The sequence below is a fragment of the Haemaphysalis longicornis genome, unplaced genomic scaffold (genome assembly GCF_048455015.1).
Source record: "Haemaphysalis longicornis isolate Haplotype H1 unplaced genomic scaffold, Haemaphysalis longicornis Haplotype H1 scaffold_4, whole genome shotgun sequence".
NCBI lineage: Eukaryota > Metazoa > Arthropoda > Arachnida > Ixodida > Ixodidae > Haemaphysalis > Haemaphysalis longicornis.
The window spans coordinates 60,244,597-60,264,166 of NW_027526361.1; the positions used below are offsets into that span (position 1 = coordinate 60,244,597).

The 19,570-nt window shown below is 45.7% G+C and overlaps 2 protein-coding genes across 6 annotated transcripts in view; both read left to right on the top strand.

The window, feature by feature from the left end:
* Positions 1 to 14,109, top strand: part of LOC144178796 (SAC3 domain-containing protein 1) — a 32,344-nt gene extending 18,235 nt beyond the window's left edge. The window contains exons 1-9 of one of the 4 annotated variants that reach the window (XM_077706912.1): positions 5,633 to 5,941; positions 6,514 to 6,687; positions 6,778 to 6,840; positions 7,752 to 7,880; positions 8,872 to 9,036; positions 10,045 to 10,254; positions 11,935 to 12,075; positions 13,152 to 13,338; positions 13,895 to 14,109. In XM_077706912.1, the coding sequence (XP_077563038.1) occupies positions 6,662 to 6,687; positions 6,778 to 6,840; positions 7,752 to 7,880; positions 8,872 to 9,036; positions 10,045 to 10,254; positions 11,935 to 12,075; positions 13,152 to 13,338; positions 13,895 to 13,999 (1,026 nt within the window). In that variant the 5' untranslated portion in view covers positions 5,633 to 5,941; positions 6,514 to 6,661 and the 3' untranslated portion in view covers positions 14,000 to 14,109. Of the gene's footprint in view, positions 1 to 5,632; positions 5,942 to 6,252; positions 6,688 to 6,777; positions 6,841 to 7,751; positions 7,881 to 8,871; positions 9,037 to 10,044; positions 10,255 to 11,934; positions 12,076 to 13,151; positions 13,339 to 13,894 lie in introns of those variants that run through there. The other 3 variants (XM_077706911.1, XM_077706910.1, XM_077706913.1) reach the window with 3 other exon arrangements.
* A 306-nt stretch (positions 14,110 to 14,415) lies between these two features.
* LOC144178794 (polyamine-transporting ATPase 13A3-like) overlaps positions 14,416 to 19,570 on the top strand; it is a 31,856-nt gene continuing 26,701 nt past the window's right edge. Inside the window, exons 1-3 of one of the 2 annotated variants that reach the window (XM_077706909.1) lie at positions 14,416 to 14,733; positions 16,292 to 16,319; positions 16,423 to 16,574. In XM_077706909.1, coding sequence (XP_077563035.1) covers positions 16,524 to 16,574 — 51 coding nt within the window. In that variant the 5' untranslated portion in view covers positions 14,416 to 14,733; positions 16,292 to 16,319; positions 16,423 to 16,523. The remainder of the gene's footprint in view (positions 14,734 to 16,291; positions 16,320 to 16,422; positions 16,575 to 19,570) is intronic. The other variant, XM_077706908.1, reaches the window with a different exon arrangement.

Below are 19,570 nucleotides of genomic sequence, written 5' to 3' on the forward strand. Positions count from 1 at the left end.
ATACATAATGGGCCTAGCTTCGGCTAGGCCCATAAACTAGCCATAAACATAAACTAGCTTTGGCTATTAGCCAAGCAGTTTGTGATATGCATTTTTCTGTAGAGTTGATCAACAACTCAAAAAATAAAAACCTCTCCAGTGAAGCAGTCTAGCTCAGGGCGACGTAGCTGGGGTGGGCTTCAACCCCCCTCCCCCAAAATAAGAACACGTGCAGGCCTTGCGGCAGTGTGATGACCGTGCTTTTGTTGCAACATAGGGAAAGACGTGTTCATTTGCAGTTGGGGGTCTGTATACCCTCGGCCAGTGAGCAGAGGGTCATTTACGGAAAAGCAGATCGAGAGGTTGCCAATACACAACCTCAGTTACCTGGAAACATCGCACATGTAACAAATCATTCATTGTAGGGAACGGAAGAGGATGCCAAAAATACAATTGCCAGAACTGTAATGGAATCTGTGGGTACCGTTTGTGGTTCTCTTGACTGTTGTGTCATTGGCAGGGGGTCTAAATGAACTTGAAGTGTTATGTGGTGACCTCGAAAGCGTTGCTGTTGCTAGCAGCTACAGTTGCGAGCTGTTTCTATTACCTGGGTCTGGGTCCTCCTCAGTTGGCAAGATGCACTATTACTGCTGGTTCCTTTCAGCAGGACACTCCTCTGGAACAGGTACTAACTTGGACACCATCTATGTCCACCCATCCTTCATTCTGAAAGAGCTTAGACCTAGCTGCTTTATAATTCACAAGGGCTTGGAGCATAGTAAAGTAGCGCCGCCTTCACCATACCTGCTATTTCTGAACTTCTACGTAATTCCCTTTCTGGAACATTGGGGCCTTTGCCGCTTACTTTTCATCGGTACGAGTCTGCAATGAAGTCTGCTTTGCCGAAACACAAGCACGCAGCTGGCGCATAGCCAAGGCCGGCTGTCATAGGAACTCCATGGACGACATGCCCGCAAGGCCGAGGCAAATCCTGGGCTTGCAGTGATGAGGTAATGCAGCTGGAGAGACTCCAGTAGTAGAATGTGGGGTTGCCCCCAAACACAACTGAAATTCCACGATATTCAGCTGGGTACATCACTGTTCCAAGGCAGGAAGTTGGATGAAGTACTTCAGGCTGCTATTAAATGTCACCATCAAGCTATGGTAACACACCAGGGAGGCAATACATGGTGCCCTTTTGCTCATGGAAATTTTGAAACGCAACATTTGAACTGGCGTCCAGCACCTGGGACAGGTTCCTTGGAGTAGCCCTTATGGCTGAAAACATCACGTGAACGGTCATTGACCACTTCTGACATCACCATATTGGCGAAGTAAACTCCTGGCCACTTGAAGTGCTAGTTTATGAGAGTTATGAATGCTGGGCCAGACGGTTGCAAGTTGAGGGGGCCTACAATGTCAATAGGCTCCGGACAGCGAAGTTTGCCGCGCGAGCGCAGCGCCAGCCGCGACAGACACGCGCAACTCCGGGTCGGTCCCGCCGCGCCGACCGCCTTCAGCGCCAGTGAACGCAACTTAGCAAAAAACGTTTGTTATAACGTTATGTGCGCGTATATGTACTACATAATGCAACAAAGTCATGCAAAATGTTATGCAGTCGGGGGAAGCCTCCAAATAAAACGGGGCACTGATAAAATGCTGTCGCCTCGCTGCCGAGCCGTAGGCTAGCACAACTGGGAAGCTTGTGTTCAAGGCTTTGCATTCTCCCGCGGATTCTTCTTCTCTGTTTGTTTGTTTTTTCGCAGATACCGAGCATGGTTACTGAATCTTGAAAGGCCCACATTAAGCGAGCGGATTACATGCTGCCGTGGTGTACGATCAGCTTGTTAGTAGGCTGGTTAGCAGCCGGTCAATACACATAATTGCGCTCTGAATTTGGTAACAAAGAGCGCCCCCAAGCACAGTTATAGCATTGTAGCTTTATCACCCAGCTGTTCTACTCTGGTTCATCTAATATTCCCGTGGTTATACCGCCGAATTCAATACATATAACCACATATGGGGCGCGGACACTTATAGGCGTTAATGTTCCCAAATGTTTCGCGAGCATTTGGATAGCATAAAATCACCCCCTCTTCTTGCAAAAGAAACAATTAAATTGTTGTCTAAGCCACTGAAAAGCAAAGAAAAATAGAGCTAAGACGTGCCGCAATCAAAGTTGGAACAATATGTACACAGGAAAAAAAATTCGCGTTCGGGGAGGAGGAGGAGGACAAACTTTATTTATCCCATCCGTTGTGATTGCGGTCACTCCGGACCAGTGATGGGTGTACTCAGGGAACTAAATTTTTTCTCCCGTGACTTTTGTTGCAAAAGTGTTGACGGTAATAAAAGCGCTACCGTTCCTTCCTAACGGAGGTCTCCTGCCGAACCCGTTGCAGTGGAGAGAAAAAAAAATGCCCGAATATGAATATTCCGTAATTTATTCCGATACGCCTATTAGATGTTCTGCTTACCCCTCCCCCATCCCATCCCTGCCCAAAGGAATTTCTTGTGATAGCCTTCTCGTGATGAGTTTCTTTTTTGGCGGCGTGTTTACATATATGCAACTAACGTACTGGGCTACAACTGGAAGCCCAAAAGTTTCTTGGCGAAGCGGGCACTTATTAACGTCCGCACTTTCGCTATATCCCAACAAACGTCAATTTCATACTGTTACATGTATGGAGCATCACATTCGGATCAAAGACCTATATGTAACTCCCGTGTGGTCCAGTTAGTAGTTCTGCAGTCGCATGCAAGTGCACTCACATGGATGGAATACCCCGCGCGGAAACACCGCGCAACGTCTGATATATTTGCAGGCAAAGCCTCCTCTTTTGTGGAGTGAACAATATAGATTACGTTTCTTTTTTTTTTTGTTTTTTGAAGGGAAACATGCTGATCTTGAGAAAGGTTTGCCCCGCAGGCAGGCTGTACAAGCGTTTCTCTTCTGGGCATCACGGCTATGCGGCCTTTATATGTCCTCTCATACGCGAGTTCGACCAAATAAATCCTTCTCCATTCACATGCACTATGTGGCAGGATTACTTTACAATCTCTTACTTCGTTTTAAGCCCAAAAGGGGCGACTAATATGCTTAATCCGCGCTGCAAAAAGAAGAGCGCCCCCGAGCCAGCAGCGTTCCGGCTTGCGGGGACCGACCCAGTGTTGCGCATACTGCCGAAGGGGGCGCTGGGTGTCGCGGGCTCCGTGTCGCCCTCTGGGCGCTGTCCGGAGCCTATAGCCAGCCTTTGCCAAGGCTCACTGCATGTTCCATTTTCATATCCTTTCTAGGCTGCCTGAATTTCTCTTCCAAGCGCTTCGTTCTTGCGATTCCTAGGTGTGTCTTACATGAACAGCAACTCAGACGTAAAGGTTGTGGGCGCAGTTCTGTCCCCTCCAGCGACAATATTGTCTATCACTGACAGTTCATCCTCCACCTCCTGGTACAGCATTAGCTCTGCAACTGAAAGTCTTTTGGTGAGTCACCACCCAGATGCAATGTATTCGGTCACAGTCTGCAAGGATGCATTCTCAGCGGCAGCTGCTTGAAGATGTTCTTTGCTGATACAAGAGAGTACCACGAACATCACTTCCCCGTCCACAGTCGGTCACAGTCTGCAAGGATGCATTCTCAGCGGCAGCTGCTTGAAGATGTTCTTTGCTGATACAAGAGAGTACCACGAACATCACTTCCCCGTCCAACCTTGGCTCAGCTGCAGAAATGACTGCTAGCCTGAATGCGGCATCGGCAACGATGCTGCCACATTGCCTCAGGTACACAATGTCAAAGTTGTAATACAGAAACGTTGGATGGACCACCTGGCAATTTGAATCGGCCTCCTACCGACACCTCCCAATGACATCAATGTCTGATGATCAGTTCAAAGAAGGAACTGCCAGCCCCCAGAATAAATGTGCCAGTGTTCATATGCAAGGAGGCACGTGAGGCCCTTTTGGCTGCATCAAAGCTATGCTGCGTGGCTTGCTCTCAGATGAACGTTCCATCCGTGCACAAGAATTTCCTCAGTGGCTCCACAACATCTGCATAGTGGCACGAAACAATACCTTGCAAGCCCCAAAGATGATCACAACACTGGTGCACCTTTGGCCACTGCTGCCCTCAATACTGACATGTCCCAAAAAGGATATTTGGTCCACATCCTGAACACAATCTTCATTCAGCGTGAGGCCTACAGCAGAGGTCCATTTTTGAACTTCCCATAATGTTCACGCCTTAGAGGACAACACAGGCGTATCACCCCATCGGGTTTCTGGACTCCAACAATAGCCGACACCCATCGGCAGCATCCACTTGCTCTATGGTGCCCGACAGTTTCAGCTGGCACAACTGAGCATGCACATGCTCATGCAGAGCAAGCTGCAGTCTTCGTAGCTTCGCAGCTACAGGCTATACTGATAAAATTGAATTTGACTGCGTTGCAAGAAGCTCTCAACCAGGCCAAGTTCACAGAACAGGTGTGAAAACTCGCCGCCAGCAGCAATGAAGGATGCGAACCTGTTTGTAGACGAGATGGTGTATCATTTTTAATGCGAAGTAAGAGGTTCTGTACGGCATCCGCAAGTACGCAGTCGGGGAAATGTTCTTCAAAACTCGCCTCCCTTAGCAGGGAGCCCGACAAGCCTGTGTTGATTGGTATTACTGACATCAATACTCACGTATATACTTTCCTCTCGCAGTCGTCAGGATTGAGGTCGAAGACAGAAACTGCAGTTGTCGCTTCAGACGTGTGCTCGCTCTCCCGGTTGTCCGGCGACTCCCATTTGCCTCGTGACCAGCACACAAATGCAGTGTCCGACTGTCGCAGTTCTGACGCAGCACCGCCTAAGCCCGTCAGCCTTTTGCCAAGCTCCACCGCGCGGATCAGAGCAAGGCTTGCTCCCTCAAAAAGAAGGTGGCATGCTGCACCTTGAAGTAGCTGGTGACTTGTACGGCTTTCTCAGTACGACCAGCGAAAACATAGCTTACGGCGAGCCCAGCTCGCGCAGTGTAGCGGCATACACCTCGACAAGCTTCCCCGGCAGCTGGCGATCCTGTCAAAAGCGGTGCCGCTCCATCAGCTCGTTTACACTTGTAGCGAAATGCTTGAAGGAGTGCAAGTTCCTCGTCGTAAACATCCGTGTCAGGCTCCGTTTTGACATTCAAGTTGATAGGCTCCGACGCGGCAAGTGGCATCAAACCGGTAAGCCCCGTCAGGCTGAACGCATTCAGTAGAATAGCCGTTATGCGCCGCTGCGCCAAGTCCTCGCCTCCTATGGCTCCTATAGTTCATACCACAAGCTGGGCGCAGCACTGTGGAGGCTACATTGTTGTCAACTGTCCACCCTCTCAAGGCGCCTAACTCACCGCGAAGGAAGCGACAAAAGGCGCTGGGGCCTTGCGGTTCACCCTGCCCAGAGGGGAGAGGGAAATTTACTTTCAGGGCCCCCTTCATGTAGAGTTCCTGTATATGCTCCCTACGGGAGCATACCGTAGGGAGCATATACAGTAACTCTACCTTCATGGTGCGTTAGGCGCCCTCTGTGGGCGTACTGTTGACAACAATGTAGCCTCCACAGTGCTGCAGCTAGCTTGTGGTCTTGATTTTACCTAACCGGACAAACCGCTTCCTTTCGCTGACTAGCCAGCATCGGACATGGGTCGCCGGGTAGGGGGGTGATTTGGCAACGCCTCCGAGGACCTTGCCGAACTATAATTAAGTAGTTGAGGAATGCAAGTTTCCATAGTATTGATGCAAGTCCTGGCGTAACAAGAAACATAGGCGGCGGCAGGGTGCCCTTGTGTGGCTTACCAGTGTAGAGTTAGGCGCAGACATGCCCAGAACCCGGTCAAACGTCTTGCACAACGAAGACTGCTTGATGCGGCGACGCCATTCGAAAACGCATCCTTGACGTTGAGTACGCTTTATGACAGGCGCGCTTTTTGGATAACTCACTGGTTAGTTCATCGCCATTTACGGTGTATTACCGATATTACAGAACAGGGAGATGGGGAAACCAGGGAAATCATGAAAAACGCCAAGGCAAAAAGGCGCGCGCAAAAGTGCGCAAAAGGTTGTGGCACAGGGTTATTTGCACAAAAACAGATCGAAAGTTTTTCGTGACGTCACCTGAAAGTGTTACGGTGTTACTTTTCTTCACCAAATCGAGTTTCTTACAATTTTCATTTGCTAAGATAAAAATTGACAACATATTACTTACATATATTTGTAGCCGCGTCAGAGGCTGCGTACGAAGCCCGAGCTGGCGGTCGCCTTTTGCCGTTAAATCTTGCTTTACAAATGTAATATCGTAATATCTTCTTTATTCCACGCTACGCTGTTCTGTAGTCTTACTTTTCTGCCTTTAGAACGACACTCGCGGTTAAACTCGACACATTTAAACCGTTTAAACAAACCGTGATCGCGCTCGAGCCTTCGAGCACCGCCTTGCAGAAAGCTTCGCTCGATTCGGGTGAAACGCCGCACAAAAACTCGGCCGCGTTTAGACCAGAGTTATGCGAGCTCGCAGAGGCCAGAGACACGGAGCGGGGCGTGGCGACGTTCCTCAACAATCGTTCTGCGGCAGGCGTGCTCGCACGGGCTACGCAACCGAAGCGGGACGTGGCGACCGCGGTAGCGACGCTCCTCGAGCACCTCTTCGTGGCACATGCCAAGATATGTGCCCGCTGGCGGAACGTCAGTGGTAGGCAATGGGGCTTTCGTTCTTTCTGCGCGGTCTGGTTGCCCCTCCTGTCTGAACGAATTTTTATTAACGGACAGTCTTTTGTTCCAGGCGCGAGAAAGAGCGATTACTGCACACTTTCGAAGTTCTTGAAGGCACTGAAAGTGATACCAGGTATGATGACCAAGCCCGTCTGAAGACGAATGGCAAAAACAATAAAATGGGGGCGTGGTGTGTTCTCGGGAGTCGTCTGCCTATCAGCGAGCTTGACTTCAAAGGTCCTAATGCTGCTGCAAGTTAGCGAAACATCTCAATTTTGTTGTTGCGTGAAAATCTGGCCAAGCCAATCTCTCCTCTAGCCTGGGGATATTCCAGTGGTCTTTGTTACATTTGAGTGGACCACGAGGGTGGACAGATGTGTTTTTTTTTTTGTTTTGTTTACCTCACCTAAGTACCTAGGGGATGCCCAGGGCTTAAACCCATTACCGCAACTGTTTAGGTGCAGACAAATACAGGGCAGGAAGGCGAGACCTGGCATCGGTGACGTGACGACAAGCCTGTCGGGTGGTGCCACGTTGCTGTCGTGTGGGTATGACCAATGGGTCAGAATTATAGAGACACCTCGAGCCCAACAGCTGTATGCCTGCTCCTGCCTTTCGTTCAAGTCAATCCTCCATCTTCCTCAACCACTTAAAACATGCACACATTCTACATACTCTTCAAATGGCATTTGAATGCCTACTATGCACACTTCTTCACATATTCTTGCACTTTTTTCGATAGCCGTATCAGCTTCTGCGTTGCGTGTGAGATAAATATATGCGAAATTTTGTCTACGGTTGTTCCAATTACTAAAGCGATTATCCTGAAGTGGTTCTGCCTTTGGTAGCTTTGGTATCAAAGGAGAATGGACCTTTCACCGGCTGCGAAGGTTTCACTAAAGTGTTAGCTTCCTTTAGTACCCGTATGGCTGCATTTGGGTGGTTGATAACCTTGTCTCGTATATGCCGCTTTGAATACACACGTGGTTGAAAGACCACAGCTGCATGGAACTTTGTCGAGTCACTACATGTCTCCAACGGCAGGCCCAAGGCTGACAGAAACAAGGCGGTCAAGCAGTTTGCCCGGTCCGCTGCTGGACAGAGGGAGGCTAGCCCTGAGGAGCTTCGGCCATTGCCAGTCTTGCTGAAGACCACAGCCTACCTAATGCGCATGTGAGCTCCTTCTATTTGATTTAAACACTGCCACAACCACTTTCATTGAATAAGGAAGTGCATTTTGTTGGAGTGCTAGCCTAATAAGCTTGAACCATACGAAGTAACAAGCAGTGCAACCGGTGCCGGCTAGTAGGCTAACTTTTCGGCCAGCCTGATTGGTCGGTATTGCTCACTACACACCTCTTTTCTTGGCTGGCTTTTGAAAATAACATTTCTTGTTGTGAGACTCGAAGCAAAAAGCAGCACTCTTCAATGCGTTACTGACATCTGTCATAAATCGCTGTCACTATGTGGTGACCACTTTGTGTCAGTTTCTGAGATTAACAGCGTGAAAGTCTACTCCTCTGTTGTCCCGTTCTTTCACGCTGTTAATCTCAGAAATATGTACCAACTGGCCCGCCTACAATACGTGTTGTGTCAGTTGTTGTGCCTAATAATTAGGTTTATCTAGTGGCACGATTGGCAAAGGATTTGCATTGTTGGTTGACAAACAGTAATAATTTGGCAGTTCTAATAGTACTACGAAGCATGCAAGTGCTTCATGGTGTGTAGCAGTCGGCCATTAAGCCTAGCACGGCCCACCTGATGCCTAATGTACTACAGCGCCAGGTTCACCCTGTACTGTACCAAGTTATTACTATTACCATTCCTGCTTTGCCCGGGAGTGCTGCCTTGTCTAAAGTCAAAGCGTGGTAAGGCTGCCCTTATACTACATTTTTAGCATGAACAAGATAACTTGTTTTTTAGCATCAACTTACAGCCCCATGTAAAACCACGAACGACATACTTCTTACTCCTGTAATGGGCACTTGTAAGTGCTGTGTATGATGGAATTGTGTTTTTCTGATTTGTCGTGACAGTTCAATCCGTGTTCCATTGTGTTGCACATACTATTTAATTTTGTTTTTCACGAGAATGTTCGGAGTATCCCTGCCTTCACCAAATGGGCATACTAAGGATGCTTTGGCACCTCTATTGCTTATCGCAGGATTGTACCATCGAGCACAGACGCCAACTGGGCTGACTCTTATCAGTTTGTGTGGGACCGTTTGTGGGCTGTGCGTCAAGACATGACCATCCAGGACCTCAGCGGCAGCGACTGCGTCCGGATACTCGAGCAGGCAGTCCGCTTCTACGTCTATGCTGCTTTCAGGTGCTGTCAGAGTGATCAGTGTTAGCGTGGCATTACCGCATTTTTTGGCATATAAGCCAAATGATTGTATAGGTCGCACTGCCACACACAGCAGCCGTTTTTGCAAAAAAATTCTGTGGCTGCGTTTACAGATTTATGCAAGTTGCACACTCCAATAAACTGCCCTTTCGTCAGAAGTTCTCTACATAGATTTCCCTGTCCTTAATATTGGAAGGTGAAAAAAAAAGGATGCTGCTTATGCATTGCAAAAACTTAAGGAAAAGCTTGCAGGTCACAGAGGCTGTATTTTTACCACAACCAAGTGGGATGGTGGATACTTGTTTTGTTTGACTCGTGTAGTCTCCCTGAATACCTTTACTTCCCCTCCAAAAAAAGAAAAGAAAAGACATGGAAAAACTAGCAGGGAAAAGTGGTAGTGTGAAGGTCCAAAGCTTTTCCCATTGGGGTGATGTGCATATGAATCAGGACTGGAAAGATTAGCTTTAAGCATTTTAACTTCGAACCTGCCCTCACCAGAAATGGTCAGATTGTATCAGTGCAATGCAAAAGTTTTTCCGTGGTATGTTTATGGTTTCTTTCTTTTGTAAAACACACGCACCTTTGGGTTTCCAAAAAATAATTCCATATTTGTCAAAAACAATTAAAACATGTTCAGCAGCGAATGAGACCTTTGATTAAAAGTGAAATGGATGTCCTAAACTGTCAGTGCAGCATGTAAATTTTTTGCAAGCTTCAGATTACCTTCTGTACTTCTTGAACAAACAGTATGCAAAGTTTGCTTGCATTTCTGCACCATGAGTGATCAGAGAACACTAAGGACTTTATGGCCGTGCTAGATCACCCCCAGTGTTGGATGAGAAAATAACTATGCCACGCTGGCTTAGCCTAATAACTAGGCTGTACGAACAATTTCCGGTGCTTCTGCTGTGATCTAAATGCAAGTTCATGCAGATGGTGCCATATTCACCAAGTAATTGCGTGGGGGACACATTGTGTGCCCGCGTGCAGGTCTTTTGAGGAGGACATCAGCTCCTTCGACCCACACATCAACGGCCAGCACCTGCAGGAGTGCTTGAAGCGTCTGCTGGTTCAGTACCAGGGGTGCTGCGCCCTGGGCGAGTGCGCAAACAGGCCGGAGATGGAGGCCGTCTACCTACTGCACAACCTGGGCTCGCCTGAAGCCCTGGCCCATGCTCTGGCCTTGCCAAAGGAAGTGAGGTGATCATTCTTCTACGGGGGAGTTACACGTTTTTTGTTTTTTTTTAACGCTTATGTAGACGGCCTGTGCTGATTATCCCAGTTACTCACTCTGTCACACTGTTTCAGTGGTGGGCAAGCAGTGCTCGATTAAGTGAGGGGTTGGCTACCTGCGGACCGTGGCCTGTACACGCGGCCCACAGTGCAGTATTTTGCAGCTCCTAGCACAACATCGGAACCCCCACCCCTCACCCTGTCACTTCTATCTGAAAACCGACACGCCAGTTTTTACCTCAAAGGGGGTTCGAAGGCGAGACAAGGACAAAGAATCGATGGCTTCCAGTTTGTATTGTCCAGTTCCAGTTTGCTGCATTCTTCGTATGTCTGGGCACAGTGTTGTTTGTGTGTTCTTTATCACACTAGCTTGCTGAAGTCCCGTATAAAGTGTTAAAGCCAGGTCGATTGTTCTGCCATAGGGTGCACGGGTGCACGTGTGGCTGTTTGAGTGTCTAAAAAATGGCGCGAATTCAGTGGTCCGTGTGCGCTGCGTGCATGCTAGGTCAACACCACCAGCCAACCTTTTTTTCCGTCCCATCTTCCTTCCCCACACGCGTTATTGTCAATCAGGTTATTGTCAATTATTTTCAAATATTATTGTCAATTTGACTGATTTTTTCTCTTTGCCTCCGAAGTAACTCTCCCCCCCACGCTTGATTTGCCATACGGCCCTCTTTCGTGTAGGTTTCATGCAACTCGCTCCTCCACCTCAAAAGGTTGCTGACCCCTGGTTTAAGCTTGATTTGATTGATTGATTGTGGATGTTTAACGCGCCGACGCAACGCAGGCGATGAGGCATGCCGTAGTGGAGGTCTCCGGATTAATTTTGACCACCTGGGGATCATTAACGTGTGCCGAAATCTCGTACACACGGGCGTTTTTGCTTTTCGCCTCCATCAGAAAGCGGCCGCCGCGGCCGGGAATCGAACCCGCGACCTCGTGCTCAGTAGCGCAACGCCTTAGCCACTTAACCACCGCGGCGGGTCCCTGGTTTAAGCTATTGATTCCTGCAAAAGCCTTGGGGCTCCCTTTGTGTTTATTTTATTATTAACAGCAATGACAAGCAATGGCAAATAGGAGATAAAACTCTTTGTGTAGCATGAAATTTTTTTTTTATGGTGAAAAATTTATATGGAAACAGGTGCAGGCAGGGTGTTTAACAAGCTCTAAATTTCAGGGTGTTTAACAAGCTAAATGCACAACTGACATCTGTGTGAATGGTATACAGGGGAGAACATGACCTACCTGTAGCGGCAGTTCGGTGCCCCTAGGATAAGTAATCAGGATTGCAAGCAAATTTTTTGCACTGTTGCTAGTGGGCATCTGACACTTCACCTGATCACACGCCATTGCCATTTTGTAAACCTGTGCTTCACACCTTTCTGTTTATAATACAGCATACAGCTTGGCTCCGCAACAGTAAGCCTATTGCAAAGGGCAAGAAAATTTCATCCTCATGAGAATTTCATTGTTGTGAAAATGAGCAGTGAAAACACATGCGATTGAAACCGTAGAATACTTGGTTGTGATGAAACTGCTGTCCACGTCGGTTTCAGTCAAATAGCAGGGTTTCAACTTTTAGCAGTCACCCACCTGTAACACCGAATCACCTATCGGGCTGTGCTCATTCTTTTGCCTCGACAGGGCCCACAGGCTGGTTAGGACCTCCCTGGACGCAAGTCGAGCACACATGCAGGGGAATTTCGTCAGAGTGCTGAGAGCGTACCGGTCTCTTCCTGCTCTCCTGGCCTGTGCCCTGCACTCCCATCTGGAGGCTATCCGAAGGCAGGCATTTCTTGTTTAGTGATTAGTAGGCACTTTGGGCCAGTGAGTGCTCACTTGTGGGCTGCATCGTATCAGCTTGGGTGCGATTTTGGCTTTTGTGTTGATAACTGTGAACTACAGTGCATTGAAGACAAACGACAAGCAGTAAGGGTACATTGATTGACTGATTGATTGATTGATTGTAGGCTTTAATGCGGCAACGAGGCACGCCATAGTGGAGGGCTCTGGATTAATTTCGACTACCTGGGGATCTTTAATGTGCGCTGAAATCTCGTACACACGGGCGTTTTTGCTTTCCGCCTCCATCAGAAAAGAAGCCGCCACGACCAAGAATCGAACCCGCATCCTCGTGCTCAGCAGCACAACCCGTAAGGGTACAGACAGAGCACCTTGTTGTTCATTTCTTTGGCCATCCTCGTTCTTTTCGGGCTGTAGTTAACAGTGAATGTGTACCAACTTGTCCTGCTCTCAGTATTAATTTTACGCAGAATACCAGTAAGACAAAACTGGGGGGTCCTTGGAAGTGTGTTCATCTGATGGAAGAAGTTTGTGGTCAGCAGTTTATATCTTTTCATTTATTAGTCAATTTCGTAGAATGCTTTCTTTAACTCATTGTGCGTATTTGTATGACGTGTGTGTGTGCAAATGGTATCCTGGTTAGAAAACTGTCTAGATATTGAAAGTCTTTCTCGTGATCTAGTTTGTAAAAGTACTCCGAAGCTTCACTTTGTTTTCTGAGGCACTGTTACCTTGACATGGTGAGGTGTATGAATGATACTATTTCCCACTCAGAAAAATAAAAGACTGTTTCTGTGAATACAGAAACTGGGATATTGAAATAGTTCCCCTTTTATTGTTACTAGTGCAAATTTGCTGTGCATATGTTGAGATCTGAGGCACCACACCCCCCTTTTGTTTTGAAACATCCTTAGAACGTGAGCTATTACAAGGTGGCTGCACTGTATACACGAAAGCTCCTCACTGCTTGTTCCTGACAAAGAGTGTCAGACTACGATTTAAAGAGAAATCCTCCACCAGGGGGGGCTGTTTGCAGAGCATTGCTCTTCTTTGCGTAGGACAGCCTTGCAGGTTCTCACGGCAGCATATAGCTCTCAGAACTGCAAGTTTCCTCTCGCCGTACTGGGCCGCTGGCTTTGTTGCTCTGAAGGGGACGCCAGGGAACTGTGCCACCTCTACAGGCTCCCACATCAAGGCACGGATGTCAAGTTTCTCAGAGGATGCGGAGATTTCAGTGTGAAGCAGGTGAGGGTTCAGTCTTCCTTTTTTGGTAACAGAACTTGGAACCTTGGGAAATACAGCACCAAGTGATACGTGTTTGTGGAGATTTTTGCCGCAACAGCTGGGCTTCAAGTGATCGCTGCTACAAGTAATCTGAGGCCTTACTAGGTCACCGTTCACATAAACCCATAACATGACCACTCAGCACTGACTCAATAAAATGGCTCTTGCCTTGACTTGCCTCCTCAAAGCTCATCACGCTGTCAGCTACTTAAAAATAATTGAACGATATTTTTCTTGAGCTTTATGTACAGTGCAACATGGAGCCAGACAACTAAGATGGTGCTTGTTTTGAGGGATATGAAAGTCAGTTTTGTTGTTGTTGTGCTCACAGCCATGTTTTACGATTTGGTCTACTTTTTTGCCACTGCGATCCTTATCTCAAGAGAAAAAAACTTAAATGGGTTAAGGAGGAACCTTCACTTGTGCCTTATTGTGTTTTCTTGGTTCTTGGGACTCAATAATGTTGCTGCCTGATATAGCAGAACTTTACTTATTCAGTTCGTTTGTTCTCTTTCAGATCAAAAGGCACAGAGATCCAGCTCTCGTGAAGATTTTGTCTTCATCTGATGTTGGTGCCCTGCTCTGTCCTGATGACAAAGAGCAATCAAGTGAAGTCACATGACAACAAATCATCCTTCACCGGGGAGCATCATGTGCAGTGACCACCAGCACTAACTTTAATAGCTTTAAAAAAATTTATCAATACACTTGCAATAAACATTCTCACTATCAGCTACTCTCTTTGTGTTCTTGAAGCTAGTGTCACTCCAAATTTTGGGAACTAATGGAAAATTTAATGCTGTGTAGGAACTCTGATATTCATGCTAAAAAAACGAACTGCTGTGATCATTTGCATCGTACATAAGTAGTGAAGGCTAATAGAAATAAAGAAGCGTAACATGAATAAAGGAAATACCACATCAAATAACATCAACCAAAAGATAGAGAATGAGCTTGTGCTGTTCACAAGATTCGACCTACATCTAGGTAATCCTTGAAGCTAGCATTATTTTTACAATTCTAGTACCTAAATAAAACAGAAATAAAGACGTCCGCTTGGCTCATGATGGAGTAAAAGCAAGCGGGACAAAAAGTAATGCTCTCGACCTGTTCTGGCGAGCTTATTATAGTGCATTGTGGTTCTATCTGTTGACTGACGACGTTATCATTTGTTCTCCTTGGAGACAGGCCGGGAGAGGTTACTCGGGTGCGAAAGTAGAGAGATAAGAACGCGTGCGTAGATTGCGACCAGATAGCTGGCAGGGCGGTGTCGCCCGTGACGTGAGGGTTATTGGCAGCACATGTTCCATTACGAATTGGCAGGCTGGAGATATGTGCAGATCATAAACCAAACAAGTAAGCCACCCAATGCTGTCTGTTTTAAAAAGTAGTGCGGTAATTTTACAGCTGTGCCACATTTTATTGTCCCCTGTCTTCGTGTTTCTCGCTATGCAATCTTCAAATTTGGAGTGAAAGCACTGGGCTCTTATGAGATTGCTCTTTCGGCTTATACAATTCTAAATTGCTCAGAAACACTAATTTGCATTTAATAGCTATTTATGAGCTTAATAGGAGACATCCTGGCCTTTGGGCTGTTCTCGTGACTTTAACCTATCTACTTGAAGTTTTCATGAAGAGCATCTTTTGGCATGCTGAGAATAAAAAAACTTTGGTTGGTTTTTCTGTATGCAGCTTAAGCTTGATGTTATGTGAGGTGTAAGGCCACATCATTCCACGCAGAGTTTTGATTAGCTATGAACTAAATAATAGCTTACGTTATACGTCTTTGTGTTCTATAAGTACCAAAGAGAGCAACTATACCAAAGATGTAATTTTAGCTTTCTCACTGCAAAAATTATGGTCATATGAATGTCATGTATAAGGTGCTAATAAAAGTCAAAGAATGCATAGGATATTTTACACGTGTGCCAACAAATGCTGCATTTCCACAGACTCATTGCACTATCCAATTGATCAGCTTTCGAATGCAGCGAGAATGATACAGGTTCAGCCTGCATATCTGAAGATACTGTGGTTAGCAGTTGTCCCTATGGCAAAAAAATTTATCGCTCTTCTTGTCCTCTCTATCTTTGCCCTTGTCTTTAGCGCAAACTTATTCCTTCGTACGTCATGAACCAACTAGCCAGCAATCAAGTCGTACTAAGGAAAGTTGGTTTTTGAAAAACAAGAAGAGATGGGAGGAAATGTTGGCCAAAATCATTTAAAGGACTCTGTAGTGTGACAGCTCTGTAACTATTCACAATGGTATTTTACAAGTACATTCTGAGAACATGAGGATTATACTATGAAATACGAAGAGATACACCACCTAAAAACAGCAACCAATCTAGTAAAAATAGGGGATGGCCTATTCAGGGAGAAATCGGGAAATATTAAAAGTGTTGAAGGAACTTCACACATATTAGAGTCCAAGGTGGGTTATGTTTTGGTAAAGGGGCGTATCTCACAATTTTACAGTGTGTTAACTTGATTTTTTTGCGATTCTGAAGACGGGTCTCTATCCCCTTTAAGGGATTGATGGTTAAAGTTTGTTGCTTTGACTCTGGGGCCAGAGCATACCAGATAATGCAAGGACATCGTACTTGTATTCTTACATTGCTATGCATTTTGCAGGCAAATAACGCATAAAGTACACTCGCATGCTTCTATTGATGAGCTTTGCAAAGCAATAAAGATATTGGCTACAAAAAAACTGTTAGCTGCAAGCTGTGATACACAGTCATAACAGCTTTTAAATGCGTGAATTGTTTGTGACAGATCTGAAAGCTCAGCAAAAGCAAATAACAGTTGAAAAAAAAAAAACAGTGCCCAGTGAAATAAAAAAGAAATGGTAGGAAATTTACGTGAATTAAACTCTGATGATATTGGGATGCTAAACATTTGTTATTGGCAGCTCGCCCACAGACCTGAAAGGACGAAGGGTGAGTAAGAGCTGCTAAGAGAAACACAAAAGATCCTCTGGGGAGGCTTTGAATGGCCCCCTCGACATCTTTGACCTACAAGGCCGTTTATTCCCTCTCCCAGCTCCCATTCAGTGCCTCCAAGCATTGGTGGCCCTGCCATTCACAGAGGTTGCCCGGCAGAGATGCGACACATTTCTTACCCCCTGACGTGTAAACGTAACCATGGGAAAAACCAGTGCTTACAAGATTAATATGGGATACGAGGATGAAATGGTAAGTGGGTGGATTTTGTTCTTTAACGGCTTGTTTTACAACTCTCCTTTTACAAGGGTATTTGTATCCTGCTATTTTAAGGCTATGATAAGAATGGGTATGTTTCTTATGTTGCATTTTGTCCTAGTGTTTGCAGTATGTACTAAGTGGAGTTCTCTTGAATGGGTGAGATGTTTAACCACACGTACTTGCGTTATCTGAGGTACCGGTGCGTTTTTGGAGGTTAACATGATTGAGTTGCTGTTAACTATTTTGTTTGCATGGATGAAAGGCATTCTTCACCCAACATGGCATTCAATATGCATTGTTTTTGTGAGTTAAGTAGCTTATTGTTCTTTCCATTCAGTTATTTACAGCAAGATGGCTTATCAATTTATATTTACTCAGTTTTAGTGTCCTTTTCTTTGACCATTATTGATTGAAAATAGGTAATCGTTGGGAAATTAGTGAACTTCGTGATGCATCTTGAGGTAATCATACCTTTAGATGATAGATCTAACTAACTAGCGCAACCAAGCCAGAATGTCCCATCTTTTGTAGTGTTACTGTATTGCTAGCAGCAGGTCGCCTACCATGTCATGTATAGCTTGCAATTTTGAATGGTGGTGCTAGACATCATATCTTATTTGTGGGTGTTTCTCCTTGACGCCAACAACAACCAGGCATTAGTTTATCACTTGCTGTTATGCTATTGGTACTTTCACCACACCAACAAAAAAAGGAAAGTTTGCACTCACGCGCAAGACTTCGAAATGGCAGGGCTGTGTAAGTGAACGTTGCCAGGCACATAGTTATGGCTTCAACGGCAGAACTGTGGTAGGTGAGCATTGCCAGTCACATAGTTATGTTTCATTATCATTGTTTATTTGCATAGTTGCAGTGCTAGTAATCGCTGATCGTCATATGCATCAAAGAGGGCGTCGTCGTCTTTGAGGCGAGTGGTGGATACAAAGTCATCCTCAGCATTGTAGACTTCCACCAGCTCTTCATCATCGACTCGAGGCAGCGGTGGCGGGATCTGCAAGTCATCTCGGGAAGGATTGGCGCACACGTAGCCATGTCTCCAATTATCCATGATGACTCCTAGAGAATGCGGCGGCCGTGGTGGCTTCTCCCAAGCAGGGTGTCATTTTAGCTTTAGCATTAGCGCTAGAGCTTTTTTTTAGATATGTGCAATAGCACTTGGCACCAGCACTAGAGTTTTTTTTTTTTTTTTTTTTGCTAAAGCTACTGCACGTGGCGGGAACGCTCGGTGGTCACCGCGAGGCACACGCTTATGAGCGTTCGGTATTTTCTTCGCATTTTTTCCGGCAACGGTGAACTTACGGCCAGTAACAACAGCTACCCTGTTGAAATGTTGCAGTGTGCGTTACACGCTGCAACGAAGTAATTGTAATTCTCATTTTTGATGTTGGCAGTAGATGCGAATAATAGCTGTATTGAAGCAATAGTTATAATGCAGTCGTTTTGATTCTACCCTTATTCTGTTACAGCAAGGTTTTATTTTATGTAGTGCAAGTATTTATGTGTTCAGTTGATATATGCATGAATGACAACATCACTTGCTGCTGAAGCTGCCAGTTTATCGTCGCCACACTCAAATATCGTCGCCACACTCCATTTAACAAAAATCATAAACCTTATTCTGTTGCAGCTAATTGCTTAGCTGCAAAAAGTTTACTTCTTGAAAGCCATCTAATACACTACAGTTAAACCTGGATGTAACGAACCTCTATGTAACGAATTCCTGGATTTAACGAAGTTTTTCACTTCCCCATTTACCCCTTTATTGAGGCCCATGTGCTTGCGACCTCGATGTAACGAAGGAGTTGCGATGGTTAACCTGGATGTAACGAATTCGCTACGCTGATGAGTCAGTTTCTTGCCCTTTTTCTGAAAAATCGGCTGGCGAAATGCACTAATTTAGCGAATTTCGCCCGCAACGCAATCTCTAGTGCGTTTCAACGTGAGTGCGGTGTCGGTTAGGTGCTAGGCCTGCCTGTCGGTGTGTAGTCGCGTGTGTCCCCTGATATCTGTGGTATGGGTTCGCGGATGATTTTTGCTGCCTGAATACGAAAAGATTTGTTTTTTCAAGACAAGCTCGCAATTTTAAATGCCGCCTCCGCCGGCGATAAACGTCACCGCCCGGTACACTAGCATCCCTTCAACAATTTTGACTGCAGAAAAGAGCATGGAGTTCGCGAAAAGGCGCCCTTTCAGCACAAGTCTGGTTCTTGAAATGCATTAGGCACCGAAAAGTATCAAAAAGGAAAAGTGATACTTAGTTACTTTTTGTGAATTCGGGGGCCGTGTAGTAGCAGCAAGCGCAAATCACGCAGTTTTTCAGCGTGAAATATCCTTGAACAAGGCTGAGTTCAGCACTACTGATGCCTAGCACATTGGTTTCGTTTCTGCTTCATTCCCGCGAGCTTTAGCTCGAAACCTGCATGTAACGAAAACCTGGATGTAACGAAAAAAAGCGAATTTTTGTCAACTTCGTTATATCCAGGTTTAACTGTATTGGCATTAACTATCCAGACTAAATTTGGCAATTATTATGGTTGTTGTAATTGTTATCAACATCATCCCCGTTACTAAATTATTTTCTACATTGTACCATGACAGTTTGGTTCATTTTATTGTATGTAATGTATACATTTCTAAGTTCTTTAATGTTTTTTATTTATGTGCCAGTACAAGGGACCATTAGCTGTCCCAGTGCAAATTAACAATCCCACAATTAATTAATTAATAATTAATAATTCAATTAATTGGTATCATTATTGGGTAGAAGTTCAGTGTGTTCATGTTCTCGGTGGAGGCAAAAATACTGTTTTGGTTCCCACTTTTTATGTTCTTCCATACATATATCACACTGAATTTCAGCGCTGTGTTGCCTTACTGGATGATGTTGCTGGTGCCTACCGAGACATTGAATTACTAATGTCTGGACAGTTTAGTGTTCCTAACGTTGACTGGAATGATGGCTTTGTATG